This window comes from Aspergillus aculeatinus (genome assembly GCF_003184765.1).
Source record: "Aspergillus aculeatinus CBS 121060 unplaced genomic scaffold BO66scaffold_12, whole genome shotgun sequence".
NCBI lineage: Eukaryota > Fungi > Ascomycota > Eurotiomycetes > Eurotiales > Aspergillaceae > Aspergillus > Aspergillus aculeatinus.
Window position 1 is genome coordinate 467,286 of NW_020291481.1, and position 16,186 is coordinate 483,471.

The 16,186-nt window shown below is 50.7% G+C and overlaps 5 protein-coding genes across 5 annotated transcripts; 2 read left to right on the plus strand and 3 right to left on the minus strand.

The window, feature by feature from the left end:
• Positions 1–986: 986 nt before the first annotated feature.
• BO66DRAFT_283353 (BTB/POZ domain-containing protein) lies at positions 987–1,503 on the minus strand (the record flags this gene model as incomplete). Its single annotated transcript, XM_025643090.1, has 2 exons — positions 987–1,286; positions 1,339–1,503. Coding segments are annotated over 2 exons (465 nt in total), but the record flags the coding sequence as incomplete, so codon positions are not given.
• Positions 1,504–2,419: 916 nt separating this feature from the next.
• BO66DRAFT_369735 (putative beta-N-acetylglucosaminidase) lies at positions 2,420–5,304 on the plus strand (the record flags this gene model as incomplete). The annotated part of the gene is made up of 4 exons (XM_025645385.1): positions 2,420–2,551; positions 2,599–2,721; positions 2,786–4,840; positions 4,927–5,304. Exons 1-4 carry the CDS (start codon positions 2,516–2,518, stop codon positions 5,302–5,304), a joined length of 2,592 nt encoding a protein of 863 aa, XP_025506225.1. The 5' UTR covers positions 2,420–2,515.
• A 685-nt stretch (positions 5,305–5,989) lies between these two features.
• On the minus strand, positions 5,990–8,360 carry BO66DRAFT_447142 (galactose-proton symport; the record flags this gene model as incomplete). Its single annotated transcript, XM_025651696.1, has 8 exons — positions 5,990–6,287; positions 6,343–6,457; positions 6,508–7,514; positions 7,588–7,678; positions 7,744–7,769; positions 7,842–8,105; positions 8,168–8,242; positions 8,305–8,360. The coding sequence occupies 8 exons, from the start codon at positions 8,358–8,360 to the stop codon at positions 6,062–6,064; spliced, it is 1,860 nt and encodes a 619-aa protein (XP_025506226.1). The 3' UTR covers positions 5,990–6,061.
• A 2,250-nt stretch (positions 8,361–10,610) lies between these two features.
• BO66DRAFT_390106 (folylpolyglutamate synthase) lies at positions 10,611–12,365 on the minus strand. The gene is made up of 5 exons (XM_025646933.1): positions 12,323–12,365; positions 12,106–12,270; positions 11,143–12,038; positions 10,935–11,089; positions 10,611–10,882 (listed from the first exon to the last, which is right to left on the minus strand). The coding sequence occupies exons 1-5, from the start codon at positions 12,338–12,340 to the stop codon at positions 10,653–10,655; spliced, it is 1,464 nt and encodes a 487-aa protein (XP_025506227.1). The 5' UTR covers positions 12,341–12,365; the 3' UTR covers positions 10,611–10,652.
• Positions 12,366–12,981: 616 nt separating this feature from the next.
• BO66DRAFT_369738 (uncharacterized protein) lies at positions 12,982–16,062 on the plus strand. The gene is made up of 7 exons (XM_025645386.1): positions 12,982–13,282; positions 13,352–13,454; positions 13,515–13,679; positions 13,742–13,803; positions 13,860–14,574; positions 14,750–14,807; positions 14,867–16,062. The coding sequence occupies exons 1-7, from the start codon at positions 13,033–13,035 to the stop codon at positions 15,788–15,790; spliced, it is 2,277 nt and encodes a 758-aa protein (XP_025506228.1). The 5' UTR covers positions 12,982–13,032; the 3' UTR covers positions 15,791–16,062.
• Positions 16,063–16,186: the final 124 nt, after the last annotated feature.

Genomic DNA, 16,186 nt, shown 5'->3' on the forward strand with positions numbered 1-16,186 from the left:
CCGAACCGAGTAAGTCCGGGTGGTGAAGGACGGTCGCTGTGACTGGCAAACATGGGCCAGTACGGGCCAGTCTAAGTATGAAGTCTAGTTCTTAAACCGTGGCTAGTGCCATGTAGGGGGATCCTTCAGGTGAAAAGGTGCTTGGAGGTGGAGTATAAGGATCGGAGAAAGAGGTCTCTTATCGCCGTTAAGCCCCGTTTTAAGTTAACTGCCTAGACATTACCACTCGCTCAACTTGATTCGAAAAAGAACAACAAAATTTGTTGAAGAGGATGATTTGACCTCACTGGCATGGATTCAAGGTCTAGTGAGCTTGTCCGGACTCTGTGCCGTCACCGGGCTAGAGTATGCGCCAGCTTGTCCTCAAGTGCTCCGCTCGATATAGTATAGAGCACCGGTCTGGTAGTAAGTTTTTCTGGTAAAGAGGGTAAAATATCTCGGATGTCAACTATACCACCTTCGATACTGGTTGATGCAACATCTTGAGTTGCCTCGGAGAAGACTTCCAAGAAAGAAAAGACAAAGGGAAGTGTGCTGTCCAGGGCTTGAAAGGCTTCAGTCTAGGTGTTGTATTACCACCAATTTTATCTGTATGTTTTATTTTGACTGTCCTCTGCAGCAATGGAACTTTTGATGAAATGATACCATCATTGAAACACCCGGCTCTTTTTGTCAGTTCAAGACAAGGTCAACAAGATAAGATCCAAGCAGTCCAAAGAAACCTCACTGCACGAACATGGTGCGAGATTCTACCGAGCGCCACAAAATGGACAGTACTGAGTGGCTTTTGCGTAAGCCGTCTCCAAATAATAGTCGACCAGGCATTTGTTGCACTTGAGCTTTATTCCTGGTTTCTTGACGTCATCCTGGACCAATACCTGGATAAGATCCGCAGCAAAGCCAGCAGTGCCCCCAAGAACAAGTCGGAAATCCTCGCTAGCTTCCAGGTCCTCGATGTGTTTCTGAGAAGTCCTCACAAGAATGTCCCGGAGACCCCTGTCCTCCTTCGTGGTACGTTTGTATGCCTCTTCGATGGCAACGGGAAAGTCGTCCATCTGCCAGCACGCCTCCACGATAGACTTGAACTTCTCCCTTGCGCGCTCCTTAAGCTGGCGAACTTGGTATTTCTCCGCGACCTGATAGACCTTGACATTCAACAGCATGGGTGATGTGCGGCCTTGGTCACTGCCGCTGCTGTCGTATTCGAATCCGTACATAAATTGAAACATTGCTTCTATCGCGCGGGGATCGTCTTCCTTGAGGTGAATTTCGCTCTCCTTTGCTTCCTGAAAGTAGTTAGAGTGTTGATTGCTGTTACTCAGGCACATGAGAACCTACCAGCCATGTACCCTGGAAGAGACGGGAGAAATATTCGGACTGCCCACAGACGACTACCCGATGGACCTTGAAATCTTGATCAAGGGTGTGAACGGCCAGATCCGAGAACTCCGATGATGAGTAGTACCTGATTTGATCAGACTCATCTCCTGAGTCAATTGCTGACGGGGTGACAGAGGTACCTACTTCTTGATGCTGGCCAACAGATCTCCTGGCTGCTCCGGCTTAACATCGTCCTTGACATCAACAGGCTTCTGATCCTGATCGGAGGAAGCCATTCTTGTCGGCTGGTTGAAAAACGACAGAGAGTCAGGTGTTCGATAACTGGGCTGTCTGCCTTCAGAATTGTTTCTGGAGGGAGATGTAGGGGTGGGTGTCGGAATAAGGACAATTTTATAGTGCCCAGAAAGTGTTCACTAGGTGAATTATTGACTCGGCCTAACTGGCGTAACTAAATTCCTTTTTGGTAAGCCACCTCAATAGGGTAAGTGTCGTCTCCTGTGAATATCAGGCTACACAGTTCTTCTGAAGCTATTTCGATCAGAGAAGTAGACCTTGATCTGTTTGATATAAGACGTAATACTGATGGAATTACTGGCTCAAAGAAGCAAAGCTCGATGCCTTGAGATTCATGGAATTGGCTAGGAATGAAGAAATCTACACGGATTCATGGTGTTTACATACTCGCAGTTCTGTTTGAAATCATGTGGCCTTGCTGAACCGAGGCGTTACACGCACAAGGCCGACATGATCTATCCTAGCTCTTGACTCGAGAGCTGCCCTCTGATCATGTTTCTATATCCTCGTAGAACTTATGTAACTGGTCTTTGAAACCGATGTATGATTGGATTCTTACCCTAGACAAAAGCTCTGACGGCTTCCTAGAGTGACAATTGACGAGAGCTTCATACTGCCGCCTAAGAAAGTGATTGGACAAATCCTCAAGTATAGAAGCATGTTTCGCATACCATCAGACGGGTGGGGTTCAGGCTGGAACCGGCTGGCAAATGAGATCGATAAGATAATCGATTTCCGTAAGGCTGCCCATCAATTCTTCCCCTCATTCCACTTTACCCAACAACTTACCTATCCTTTTGTTCCCCTGTTTTGGGAGTGCTATTTGCTCAGTACCCTACTGGTCCTTCAATTACACTCCACCAATCGATCTTCTAGCGAGATGTCATCTGCAGATTTGCAGAAGAAAGTGGGCCAGGTAGGCTGTCCTCCAAGCCAACCGGAAAACAACTAACCAAGCTCCAGCTATTTGTGGTCGGCTTCCATGGTCTGGAACCTAGTGCCGAGATCAAGACCTTGATCCACGAATATGGAGTTGGAGGCATCGTCCTCTTCAAAAGAAACATCACCGGTGTCGCTCAACTACGGGTAGGCCCGAAATCTTGAATTATTAGTCGCAACCTGCTGGCTAATCCACAGCTCCCGCTACAAGGCTCTGACGGATGCTCTGCAACGAGAAGCACAACTAGCTGGTCACACTCATCCCCTCTTCATCGGTATCGACCAAGAGAATGGATGGGTCACCAGAATCTCACCCCCAATGGCCTCCCAGCTCCCGGGGCCCATGGCTCTGGGTGCTACTAACTCAACCGATCTTGCATACAAAGTTGGAATGGCAACAGGACAGTTGCTGAAACATGTCGGCATTAATATGAACTATGGTCCTGTCTGTGACATCAACTCCGAGCCATTGAATCCCGTCATCGGTGTACGCAGTCCCGGCGACGACCCAGACTTCGTTGGCCGTTTCGCAAGCGCTATCGCTCGGGGTCAACGCCAGCACAGTGTCATCTCTTGCGTGAAGCACTTTCCCGGGCATGGAGATACTGCCACCGACTCCCACTACGGGTTGCCTGTGATTTCCAAGACACGAAAGCAACTGGAGCAATGTGAGCTCGTGCCATTTCGACGCGCGACAGCCGAGGGGATCGAGGCTGTTATGACCGCACATATCTCGCTACCCGGCCTGGGAGATGGCAAGCTGCCGGCCACCCTCTCACCAGATGTGCTCAGCATCCTTCGGGAAGATATGAAGTATGATGGTATGATAATCACGGATTGTCTGGAGATGGACGGGATCCGTGCGACTTATGGCACTGAAGAAGGATCCGTCCTTGCCCTTGCGGCTGGAAGCGATAGCATCATGATCTGCCACACTTACGATGTCCAAGTTGCGTCGATTCGCCGTGTCTGCGAGGCTATCGAAGCTGGTCGAGTCTCCATGACTAGGGTAGAAGAAGCGTACCGACGTGTAACCCAGCTGAAACAGAAATCTCTAAGATGGGAGGAAGCGCTGCACACCGATGACTCCTTTGAATCGAGGTTCCGTGAGATCGACTTGCAAAATCGCGAGCTGGCCGACGCTGCCTATGCAAAGTCAGTGACCGTCGTTCGAGACACGTCAAAGACTCTACCAGTCTCAAGGTCATGCAAGGTCGTTTTACTCTTCCCTGGCGACGAAACTCCGGCTGGCGGTGCAGTAGATGGAGAAGGGCTTGGTCGAAAGGGATCGTACAACGGATCCGTATATCTTGATGCGTTGAGAAACCACAACCCAACTGTCACCGAGATCCGCTACGGAGCAGCGGGCTTGTCCGCGGAGGAGTGGCGCAATGTCGAGGCTGCTGACGCCGTAATCCTCACCACAATCAACGCGCGTGAATCGCCATTCCAAAGAAAAATGGGACAAGAACTGCCCCACCGTGCTCGAGCCCTAGTAAGCATAGCGGCCTGCAACCCCTACGACTTTGTCGACGATCCTACCATTGGCACCTACATCACCACATACGAGCCCACCCTTGAGGCTTTCTCCGCCGCCGCAGCGACGATATTCGGCGCCGCGACGGCAACCGGCAAACTCCCAGTGGGCACCCAGGAGCCGCGATTATCCATCGAACTCTCTCCCCTCGACAACCCCGAAGATCTCAAACAAGTGCACACCGTCTGGAACACCTCCCTACCCACCTACCTTCTGCCTCTCGAAAACCTCCAAAAACTCCTCCCCCAACCCCACGGCCACCATTTCCTGGCCCGCACCGGCAAGACGATAGTCGGCTTCTGCCTGACCTACTCCCGCACCACCACCACTAACGACGAGGAGAAATCCGCCTACCTGTCCGCGATCGCCGTCCTCCCGGCCGCTCAGTCCCACGGCATCGGGAGCACGCTCATCCAAGAAGCCATCGCCTGGTACACGACGACCCAGCAGATCACGCGCCTCGACCTCAGCAGCTCATTCCCGCGCTTCTGGCCGGGCCTCCCCGACGACCTTGCACCGTCAGCCACGAAATTCTTCGAGAACCGGGGCTTCATCTTCACGACCCCGCCCCCGCGCCATGTCGACCTCTACCGGAGCATCACCGACTTCCAACTCGAGGAGAGACACACCCGCAAAGCCACAAGCCAGGGCTACACCTTCGCCGCGCTCCAACCCGCTCAATATGAGGAATGCATCGCCGGACAGCGGAAGAACTTCTCCCACAACCAGGTTCAAGAACCCCCTTTCTTCACTCCCCTGTCAAGTCAAAACCAACACAACCGTGACTAACCCGTACCGTATTGAATTATACACAGGCCTGGGTCCAAACCTACATCACGCTCCACCCGCAAACCCACCCGGACAGCATCATGACCGTCTTCAGCCCGCAGGGCCACCAGATCGGCTGGACGCTGATGCTCGACCCGTCCTCACCTTTTCTGCAGACTCAATGGGCAATGCCGCCCGTCTGCGGGGGCGCAGACTCCCGCACCGGGTTGATCGGGTGTGTGGGCGTGGACCGGGAACATCGGGGTAAGGGCGTCGGGGTGGCGATGTTGGCCCATGCGCTGGCGGATCTTCGGAGCCGCGGGGTGCAGGGGGTGATGGTCGACTGGGTGGTGCTGGAGGGGTTCTATGAGTCGGTGGGGTTCGACGTGTGGAGGGGGTATCGGCTTGGGTCGGTCCGCATATAGGAGGATGTTTTGATTTCGGATTTGAATTCGACCTTGATAATGTCGTTGGTCATTTACTTAGCATCTAGATTGAGTGGCTCATTGGATCACAAAATAATAGAGCTCATATAGTTGGCACTTTTCCCGATGTTCATCTTGTGGTGCGCCGAATATCGGACGACCACATGAGAGGGTCAACAAGTAAGGGGTGTTTTCCGAGAGGGAGGGGGATCCGCTCCCCGCCGGAATTCTCTTCCGAGGATTTTGACTCCCTGCATCTGCCTCGTAAAAATCCGTCTTCTCTCATACAGAGCCGTATGTCATTCATGATCCCTTCTCGAGAGGAAAGTGTGAATATAACGCATAGAAATGATCCCACCTTGATGTTAAAGTAGAAGACCCGAACAACTTCTCGAACTCACGTGAACCACCGCATACTCGGAAGTCTATAATGATATCTCGAGCATGCGGTTATGATCATAATTACCTATAAACTGTACGGATGGCTCTGGAGTCTCACTTTTACGAAGTCAGATTGACTAATCATAGATAGTCATCCATTTTTAACTAACGTATTACATGACCTCTCATAATGGTAAAAGTGATATTTCCCTCCAGATTCAGTCTGACACATTTATGCCACGTAGACTCCGGAAGTAAATATTACAACCACCGAGGGTTTCCATCTTAACAAAGGAAATGCGCTGCAGGGGATTCGATCGAGCAGGATGAATGCGAGATGCGTCGACAGGTCTGCTGTAAATCGTTCTTTGGCAACCTAGCTGCTGGTCGCGAGGTGGTCGAGCTTGTACAGAGGCTCAAGGTGAGCACTGCGACGACGGAAGATGTAGCGATTAATCCACCATGGGAGCACCTGGAACAATTGATAGCGCATGTGCATGGCTGTGGGTACTCCGAAGATGTAGTCAAGCTCTTCGAGAGTCCGCTGCTTGGTCTCGGGGACCCAGAAGAAGATCATAACAAACGCAGTGATATTAAGGGCCCTGAGATGTAATGAATTAAAGGCTAGGTTCTTGAACCGTGCACGGAGCGACTTACGCGTAGAACCCGAAGGCACCAGTTGGGGTCATCACTGCAAGCATGCGCGGGAAGGTGATGGAGAGGACCGAAGCCCAGCCCATATTGATTGCCACACCCCAGGACATTCCAATCTCTGAGAAGGAGTAAGCATATATGACCATGTATATATTGTTGAAGACTTACCTCTATGGGACAGTGGAAAAACTTCGGCGGAGTAGGTGAACGGAACAGGACCCTCCCCGGGAGAATAGAATGCAGCGAAGATGAAGACAAAAAGCGCAATACATGCCAGGTGAGCAGTAGACTCTTCCGGGATGTAGAAGCAGAAGCCGGCAGCCAGCAAGGTCCAGGCCATGTTTGGGAAGGTGAAGAGCAACAAAGTTCTACGACCGAAAGTATCGATAGTGGACACAGCGGGAAAGGCGAAAAGGAAGTTCACAAGACCAAATCCCCAGGAGGCAAAAAGAGCCCCGGTAACACTGGCCCCTGCCTGTTGGAAGACAGTAGACGAATAGAAGGCGACAATGTTGATACCACACATCTGCTGTGCGATCATTACTGTGAAACAAGCAAGGGTGGCACGCCGAATCCGGGGAATAGTGAACAGTTCTCCGAAACGATTGATGTAATTACCCGTACCAGAAATGTCCTGCTCGATCTTGATCTGAGCATAGATGTAGTACAGATCGCGTGCAGCCTGCAAATCGGTATTGCGCAAACGACGCAGAGACTGATATGCGTTGCGAAGCTTGCCCTTCTTGATGTACCAACGAGGGGATTCTGGACAGAAATAAACCCCGAGAAGCAAAGGTACGGCTGGGATAAAAGCAGAGCCCAGCTGAAGTCTCCACGAGATATCGCCTGTGTTCTTGACAGCAAGGTTTGCCGAGCAACCAAGGAGAATACCGAAAGCTGTCCATAGCTGCCAGCACATCACAAGACCGCCACGGATAGTAGCCGGGGTGTTTTCAGCACAGAACACGGGAATAGTGGCCGCTTTGAGTCCCATACCCAGCCCCAGCAAGAGACGGGTAACGAAAAGCTGGGGCCAGGTCTGAGCACAGGCTGACCCGATCGGGGAAAGAAGACAGAAAATAGCAGAAATGAAGATGGCGCCACGGCGACCAAGATACTTGTTGGCAGGGTCAGACAGCCAGCAACCGAGAAAGGCACTGGAAATGAACGGAGCTCTATTTGAGAGGTAGGTAAGCTTCTTGGCTTTTGTTTATAGTAGCAAGCGCAGAAGGGCCAAGGGCGACATACGCATTGATGAGACCAACAAGCCACTGGTTTCTAGCGGCATCGGGACCCTTCTCCGGAATCCCCAAAGCAACGGGGAAGGAGAGATTGGCACCTTGGAAGAGCCGACCAGTCAGTCATAGGCTGATAGAGAATATGTGATCTATAGCCGTTACTTACCATTACTACCAGTTTGGTCCCATCCCCTGAATTCGTGTGTTAGTCATTTGAACTTCAATCTTGGGTGGGAAGTGTTTCTGTGGGATGCGATTGCTTACTGAACAGCAGCTCCAATGGAGCAGAGAACGATGCTGAAGTACAAAGCACGAGGCTGTCTCCACTTGTGTGCTGTCTCGTTGCGGACGGCAGTAATCTCCTCATCAGTCATATCAGGCACAGAAGCATACATCTGAGGGTCGCGTGCCACGAGAGCACCCTTTCTCAGATTAGAAAGAATCTCAGTCAACTGAAACTCTTCAGCAAACTGTTCAACATCATGAATCACTTGAGCAGGAGTCAAGTCGGCAAGGGGATTCTTGATCCTAGTTCCAAGTTAGCAGCTGCAGTGTGGGTCGTAGTACCACAAAATATCAGGACAACTTACTTGGCAGTGACATTGTTGTTCAGATTGATGTGCTCAGCAGTGCCCTTCTCCATTGCTTCAGGCTCGGTACCAAGGCTGTACATCTCAGTTAGCATGGGGATGATACAAGAAGTCAGCCGGGATACAGGAACACCTACCTCTGGTCAACCTCCGCGTCGACCGACTGAATCTGAGACCCTTCCTCCTTTGCCATAGTGTTGGTCAGGACTAACACAGACGTGCGAGTGTTTTGAGTTACAGGGCTAAGGTTGGATGAAGACAGCTGATACGTAGAATGTGGACAGATAGAAAGGAGAGAACTACTTAAGAGAGAAGAAGAAGAAGAAGAAGAAGAAGAAAGGAAGGAAGGAAGACAGAGAAAGGAATGGTTGGAGGGGGGATGGGAGAGATGATGAGAAGAGGAAGAAGAAGAGAAAGAAGAGGAAGAGAGGAAGAAGTAAGGAAAGGAAAGAAATGGGAAGGCGAGACAAGATGGTAGAGGGACGGACAAAGAGTGCAAATGGTGAGAGGGCGGATCCGACCCCGGCGGGTTGGTTACATTCACTGCAGCTGCTAAACACCCCCTCCCCTCGCGGGGAAGAAACCACGGGGCTAACAACTTTACCACTCAGTCTAGAATTCCTGATAGTGATGCAGTGGTATGATCTACTTCCAGTGACCCTGCTAAGGGTTCTGTGTCTGATAGTGCACCTATAGAAGAAAGAGACACTGTCTTCATCTCCATTGAACCGGATATGTTGGGCAGATACAAGACTTCTCAAAGGCAAAACAGAGTATAGACAGATTCTCAGAACATTCAAGTCAAGTGATGTCGATCTGACATGAAAGATCAACCCACCCCGGCTTCCCCAGGTCTCTCGGACAATGGTTCCAGATCACGGTTACCAGTCGGAAGATACCTAGTAGATACTTGGCAGTGTCAGCCGGGTGTCTGTGGGGGGTGACATGCTTTATCTGGCGGAGAAAGTACTGTACCAGTACTATGCTGTAGACACTCACCACAAGAAACACAAGAAACACAAAGTCCGACCCAATGACTCTGCTTTGAAACTACGTCAACGTACGGCTTGCCACCATGAGGCCTCCTCTTTGCTAAGAACTGTCGCTTTGAGAACGTACCAAAACATAGTATTCGTCTCTCCGTTTTGCTTTCTTTATGGATCAATGGTCTCAGATCCTCACTACAGTATTCTTTGCGCAAATCCTCAATCTCTATTCGCCATGCGAGGACGATGGCCGCCTCCCGTTGTGACACGAAAGACGACACTCGAGTCTTGCATACCAGAGACTGGCGGTGGACCAGATTTCTAACAAACCACAAGATCGGAATCTGACCAGCAAGGTCTCTATCTTTTACTTCCACCAATCCTGATGCGAGCCTTGCACAGGAACTGGTGTGACCCCGAAAGACTAGACCACTGATTCGGTGGCTCCCCCCCGCCTGAACGAATGACCCCACGGGGATACACAACTGCTTCAACGCGACACGGTTACGATCAGCTAATTTTCGAGCTCAAGTCTTCCTAAATTTATGCTCTTCCGTCTCTTCCATGACTGGCTAATCATTTGATCTACTATCAGGATTGCCGTATGCTTCGGAATTCCAGTCTCTAGATCTACCTCTTTTGACGTTCCTCGTTCGGACAACCCTCTCGTCTCTGGTTCATTGATCCAGCCTCACGTGCAAACCCAAATCCGGGGCCCCATCAAAGAATCCACAATGACAGGCCACAGACTCATCGAGGCCGATCCAAGGTTATGGAAGCGGGTCTCAGAACAGTTCTTTATCCAACAAAGGCTCCGCGGGAGGCTTGCAGGGGTGCAGTACAGTGCAGGCCACGCACCTAGCCGTTTCGAAACACGAAGTGTCACTGGATCGAGTAACTCTGGATCAGGACAGGGCCAGGGTCGTCTTTGAAGGCATCAAAGCCTGACCGCTGGTTGATGGCAAAGTGCTTGGTTTTTAGGCCGAGCGCGCCCCGCGTGCCTTTGATCAGGTGTGTCAGCACTGGTCGCTGTCCCGAGTGAATGCTTCAGGAAAGGTGCATTATTGTCTAGGTGGGCAAGTATGGTGGGCTAAGTACCTTTCAATGTCTGAAAATGACTAAGCCTGCGATGATTAACAAACAGCGAATCAAGCTTCCTCCGATGCTCCCGCCCAGGGTTATGGCGCCATGCAAGCGAAGCTTGGTTAGGCTTAGACAGGTCTTATTGGCGACATCTTCCGCATGTCTCGAAGCCACGCTGAATATATCGATCTCATGGTATTAATAGCTAGAACTAGATGACTTCAACCTATCGATCCTACATCACGAAGGCCAGATTATTTGAAAAGATTAGGGAAGCTAAACTCTAAGAATCTTCTGGCGCAAAAAGCTGCTCAATTACTAAATGCAGTGGCTATTGGCAGTGATCTATCTAATGGTAAATAAATATCTACAATGGTCTATCGCGTCTTTTTCGACAGAGAGCAGCATAAGCAGAGTTATACTTGAGGCCGTAAGATGCTGAGAGCACCTCCAGCCAGATGAAGACTGCCAGTCACGAGGATCTGAGCACCGCCTTGTGCAGCGCCGATTCTGTTGGCCAGTTTGATCGCGCCCTCGATAGTTGCTTCACTCGAGACTGAGGCCTTGGCATCGCGCTGTCTCCACGACGAAGTATATATGGAGCACATATCTGGGAATGGGGTCTCCGGGATTTTGAGGGTTTTATCTATCATGGATGTCAGCTCTGGATCAGCCAGCGAAGTTGTTGCGGTACTCGCCTATTCTGGTGGATCCATCTTCCCTCTCTTCGTACGTGGTAAATATGACATATTCCGGCATAGCCCGCAATTCCGCAAATGCCTTCGCCAGACACTCGACAAGGTCAACCCCGTCACGCTCCTCTGAGAAGTGACTGAAAATCAGAATGCGGCATCTGGTTCTGGAGTCAGCTTACTTTGTCCGACTACGAGAAGTAGTCCGACTTACAGATCTTTTGCGGGCGTGTTGGTGTTTGAGACAAACCATGCAGCCGCTTGTCCGAGACTCAACGTGTTATGAGCCCCATCTATGAACCACCGAGATTCGCCATCCTCGATGATCTCAAACCTACCAGCCCATTTGAAATTTTCCACAGCACCGGCAATGTCTGACTCGTCCAATGTATGCTCTGGCGCTTTGATTTTTAGCCAGGCTCTAGTTAGCTCAAGAGCCAGAGAACAGTTCAGGCGCTGCACAGGGATACTAAGAGTCTTATCATTGACCGGAAGCGAGTCATTCGTCGAGACAAATGTCAAAGTGGTCCGCCTCTCAGCAGCTCGAAGGCGCAGCACCTCGGCGGGATCTTCCTCCTGCGAGACTGAGAACGCAGGTGCGCCGGGCTTGAAGATCCCGGATTTATGCCAAGCAACGTTCTCAATCGTGGGGCCAAGCTGCGCAACGTGATCCATACCGAGAGCGGTGATAGCTGTCACCGCCGGCTTCTGGATAACATTTGTGGCGTCATATTCTCCGCCGTGGTGCGTTTCGAATATAGCCGCATCGACATTCTCTCTGATAAATGTGTGAAACGCAAGAAGGGCGAGAAGCTGAAGATAGCGCGGCTGTCTGGCAGGAAGGACACTAGGTTCTAGACTAGGGGCCTCCAGCCTTTCCCATACTTCGAAGAAGTAACGAGTGAATAGCTCCTCCGGTATCGGCTGCTCGTTGATCTGAATCCTTTCGCGGATGCACTGCAAATCAGGCGAAGTATAAAGCCCGACCTTCTGAGGGAATCCGGTGCGCAACCCATGGGTGCGAAGGAAGGAGCGGGTGAATGCACAGGTGCTGCCTTTCCCCTTGGTACCGGCGACATGAACGATGTTGAGGCCGTTCACATCATTGTCCTAACAACTGTCATGTAAGAAGAAACCATTGTGGCGTGATGAGATGCTAGCTTTGAACAGTCCTTACCGAGTGCCCTAATTTCCGCAACCAGTCTTCCATTCCAACCAAGCTAGGCATGCCCCGCAATGCTTGGTTGTCAGTCGGGGTCGCTGCATCTTGGTTTGTCGGGACCAGCGCGGGCGCTCTTGGCCGAGCTTTTCGTCGGCGACTCTCCAGGAGTTTCAGAGCGTTCTAGCAATGCTTAAGAAAATTTGAATCGAGAAGAGGAGTTGACTGGCCATACCTCGTAGCTGCGCTTCATATCGGCAGGGCCCCTGGAATATGACGGCTCTGGGGAGGTTAACACAAAATTAGGCTCATTTGCCCCACGCATCTTATCTCGCAGCCCATGTCGCCGACGCCGGTCTCTCGGCATCGGCATCGGCATCTCATTCCTGAGGCATCATGACACGTGACCGTGGAGGCGATGCCATCGAAAATCGATTCTAGCTACCTTATTGCTCTCGTATCCTGCTAGTTCAGATGATCAAATGATGAGGTTAAAGAGAGTGACCGTCAGGCCGACAGGTGAGGTTGAGAGATAGCCCAAGTTCCGTGCTATGTACACCTCGGAAACAAGACAACGCATGCGCCAAGTCTGTACTTGTTTGACCCATGACCATATATCTGTATTGACTCTCATCGGACGATCAATCTCTCTTCAGAAAGAACTAAAGTCACTCGGGCAGTCCAGTCTCGATCTAAGCTGAAACTATGGGGGCGTTTTATACATCGAGACACACTGCTAGGATCGCGGGCTCCAGGCTTGGATGAGACACTTCCACAAACGGTTAGATTCACCCTGCAGTGGAGTATCACGTGGCGGTCTGTCAAATGCTCCAGGCTGGATTCCGAGACAATTGATTTGAACCAGATAAGGGTCTCTAGCCAATACCGCTAGTGCTTTACTTTGCATAACGCGCATTGCAATGCTTCTTCTATAAAGTACTCTATATGTCTTACCTACCGATTACGGAGATAACGTCCGCACAGGCTCTCCTGAGAGCAGGAGAACCGTTTGTCCCATTTTCCGAGTACACAGTCCAGGATATCGAGAGCTTGTCGGACGACCAGGCCCATGAGTGGCTGAATCGCAAATTGCAAGAAGGAAAACCCTTCGTACTTCGCGGATTCAATACAACTAGCAGATGGGATAACTCGATCCTGAATAATGGAACCTTGGCCGCCTTGTCAGCTTCGAGAGGTATGTGGCGGTCGAGCAACTATTTCCTCGGGAAGTTCTGCAGCTTACAGGATGGTCTCGGTACTCAAGCGATACCGGTTAGGAATTGCTCTACCGGGCGGGATATAAAGCTGCGACTGCAGGAGATTTTGTACCAGGCAGACCACCCACCCCCGAGCATTGGACGAGATTTGTATGTGGCCTATTATATCCTCCAGGGCTAGCTCCATCAGCTCACAGACTCGCTTCGAAGCCTCTACGCCAAGGATCTACAATGCCCCAAAGACTGGATTCGTGCATTGGACTCTGTTTTGCCGCCGCCTCTAAGGCACTTGGGCACTCTTGATCTGTTCCGAGTACTACCAAAAGAAATTGCTCCAGAGGTTTTGATGGCATATGTCGGTACTCAAAATTCGTTGTAAGTTGGATGTCAGGACCTTGCCACGCTGCTCGATCAGTTAACACATAGGCTACGGATAGCTCTGGCTTTCATCGATGCTTCAGTGGGACAGCTGCGCTGAACCTCCTTATCGAATCCCAAGGTAATACACACAACCTCATCCATCCTTATACACAGAAGTTCTTAGCTCGCAAGTAGGAAGCGGGCATGGGTCCATATGTTTTGGGACGGACAAATATGCACAAACCCAGTATGATGCTTTCATGGAAGAGCTCGGGAAATCACCTCATACGGACTGGGCGAACGTCACAGTTACCCAGCTAGGTCGTGCGAAATTTCCCATTTATGTCGCTGATCAGTTTCCTGGGGACTTGGTTGTCTTTCCTCCTGCCACTGCTCACCAGGTCTGGAATGTCAATTCTCTGGTTACTAAAGTGGTGTGGAACATAATGCACAGCTCTTCACTCACCTATTTCTTCGACTATATTCAGCCCGTTTATCAACAGCTATGTCATGCAGATACCGGCCGGGTGCCTCTGGTTCTTCTACATGCACTTCAAAGCGGGTCTTGCCAGCCAGAAGACGATGCCCTTCTTCTAAGTCTCTTCCAGCAGATGATCGAGGATGAAGACATTAAGAATGAACCAGGTGTACAGTTGAAGCTTATAGACACTCAAGGTGCGGTGGTCGAATGCAATTTTTGCGGCTTGACGATCTGGAATCGTCATTTGCACTGCGAGCAGTGTGGAGATTTTGACCTATGTCTCAAGTGCTTCGTGTCTGGACGCAGCTGTAAACACTTCAGCAATTTTATTTGGGCTGAGCTTCTTCCAAGGGACTACTGCAACAATGTCATCAGCAGTGCGCAAAGCAAGTTAGGTGCAAAGCAGTCTTCAAGTCCCCCGCGTACAAAGTACGGACCCTCGAATATTTTGGTTCTTGAACACAAAATTCCAAAGAAACACTGCCTACCTTCATTACGGCCTTTCTCTTTCTCTTCTTTCTATGCAACCTTTTACAGTCACCTCGCCTCCGTCTCAATCAATTTACAACCAAGTTTGTTCTTAGCTAATGGTTGCTTTCTTCAGTCGAAAGTCTTTGGGAACTTTGGCCGCAGCAGCAGCCACTGCACGAAAGCAGTCTACGGTAAATTAGCCTCCTGCAGACCTCATCAAGGCGTAATAACTGGTTGACAATCGGAATAGGAGCGACTTTGCCATCTATGCCGTGATAGTCATTCGGTATGGAAAGGAATGACATGCTCACGATGTGATGCCTTCTTCTGTTTTCGTGGGCTCCACAGACACTTCGATATTGATTTGATTCCGTATCTCAGAGATGCAGATTCTTGGATCTGCCCGAAGTGCTCGCAGGTGTGCAATTGTCGGTGTTGCCACTTTGCCGAGCCGTATCGTAGTAAGGACAAGCCTGTGCGAGCCCGAGTGAAACCAGTCGACCAACGAGGGCGCATTACCGGTTTTGTCGATAATGTATTTGACCAGAGGAGAGGCAAAAGAGCGGCCCAGAACGCATCTCCACAGCCATATAATGCTTCACAGAGTGGGAAGCGACCGAAAACTCACTTCAACGAGGATGTCATTAGACCAGGACAGCAAAACGATGGGCCTCATGCTTCCCCCAACATTCGGACCTATGAGTCGGGGGGAATTCAACAGACCAAGACCTTGACCCAAATCAGGGACAACCCGGCAGAGCAGACGGAGCTAGCCTCTGTGCGAATCCAAGCCCCAAAGGGACAACTTCGCATCAGTGACCTAGTGGAAGACCGTGACTCAGATCGAGCGCCACAGCTTCCGCGCGCATTGCCTTCCCACCATTCCTCTATAGCGTCTACCACACCAGAAGACAATCCATACTCTTTTACAGGCGATATCAGCATCGCCGCTCTCGAGAGAAAGCTGGACTCGCTACGCCAGTATGCAGCAGAGTTATTGGACCTATCGCTTGTTGACTCGCATGCGAAGCTCCTCGAAAAGGTCGCCGAGATGCAGAAGCAGGTGGAAGAACAGAAGCGACGAAAGGCCGAGGTGCTTTTCAGCAACCTCCACCGAGACTTTCCTGATCTGGCTAATATCGCTCGAGAGGAGGCGCGACGACGAGGGCTCTAGAGACAACGCGCAGATTCCGTGGTAGTTGTTGGAACGAACGGACACGGCGAAAGGGGCGGACTAGACCATAGACTGTCCGTCGAATTTATCTCACCAACAGGTCTTTTGGCCCTTTAGAGTAAGAATGCAGAGAGAGTAGTGACAGGAAGGTCACTCAAGATATAGTTTCAGATATAGTCGCGAAAATTGAGGATCGCTCGCGTAGTATCGTGATTAAATAAACACGACTGTTCTGACGTGGAAGACAGCATACATCAGGTTGACATCAGGGAAGACGAGCCAAAGGGGGAGGCGGAAGTGATCCAAGGAAGCAGGCGGAGTTCCAGCCGGCGGTGATCCTCACCTCTCACCTCTCTAAGTTACTCTCTCCAGTCTCCACATTCATCCCTCCTCCTT

What these genes read in the sequence shown, in the direction of transcription:
- BO66DRAFT_369738 (XM_025645386.1), top strand. Translation starts at nt 13,033, where the DNA reads ATGTCTTACCTACCGATTACGGAGATAACGTCCGCACAGGCTCTCCTG. An exon ending in GTCGGTACTCAAAATTCGTT is followed by an intron (nt 13,680 to 13,741) that starts GTAAGTTGGATG and finishes GGCTACGGATAG; the next exon opens with CTCTGGCTTTCATCGATGCT. An exon ending in TCAAGTCCCCCGCGTACAAA is followed by an intron (nt 14,575 to 14,749) that starts GTACGGACCCTC and finishes TGCTTTCTTCAG; the next exon opens with TCGAAAGTCTTTGGGAACTT.
- BO66DRAFT_390106 (XM_025646933.1), bottom strand. An exon ending in TGCGGAAATTAGGGCACTCG is followed by an intron (nt 12,039 to 12,105) that starts GTAAGGACTGTT and finishes GACAGTTGTTAG; the next exon opens with GACAATGATGTGAACGGCCT. An exon ending in AGATGGATCCACCAGAATAG is followed by an intron (nt 10,883 to 10,934) that starts GCGAGTACCGCA and finishes CATCCATGATAG; the next exon opens with ATAAAACCCTCAAAATCCCG.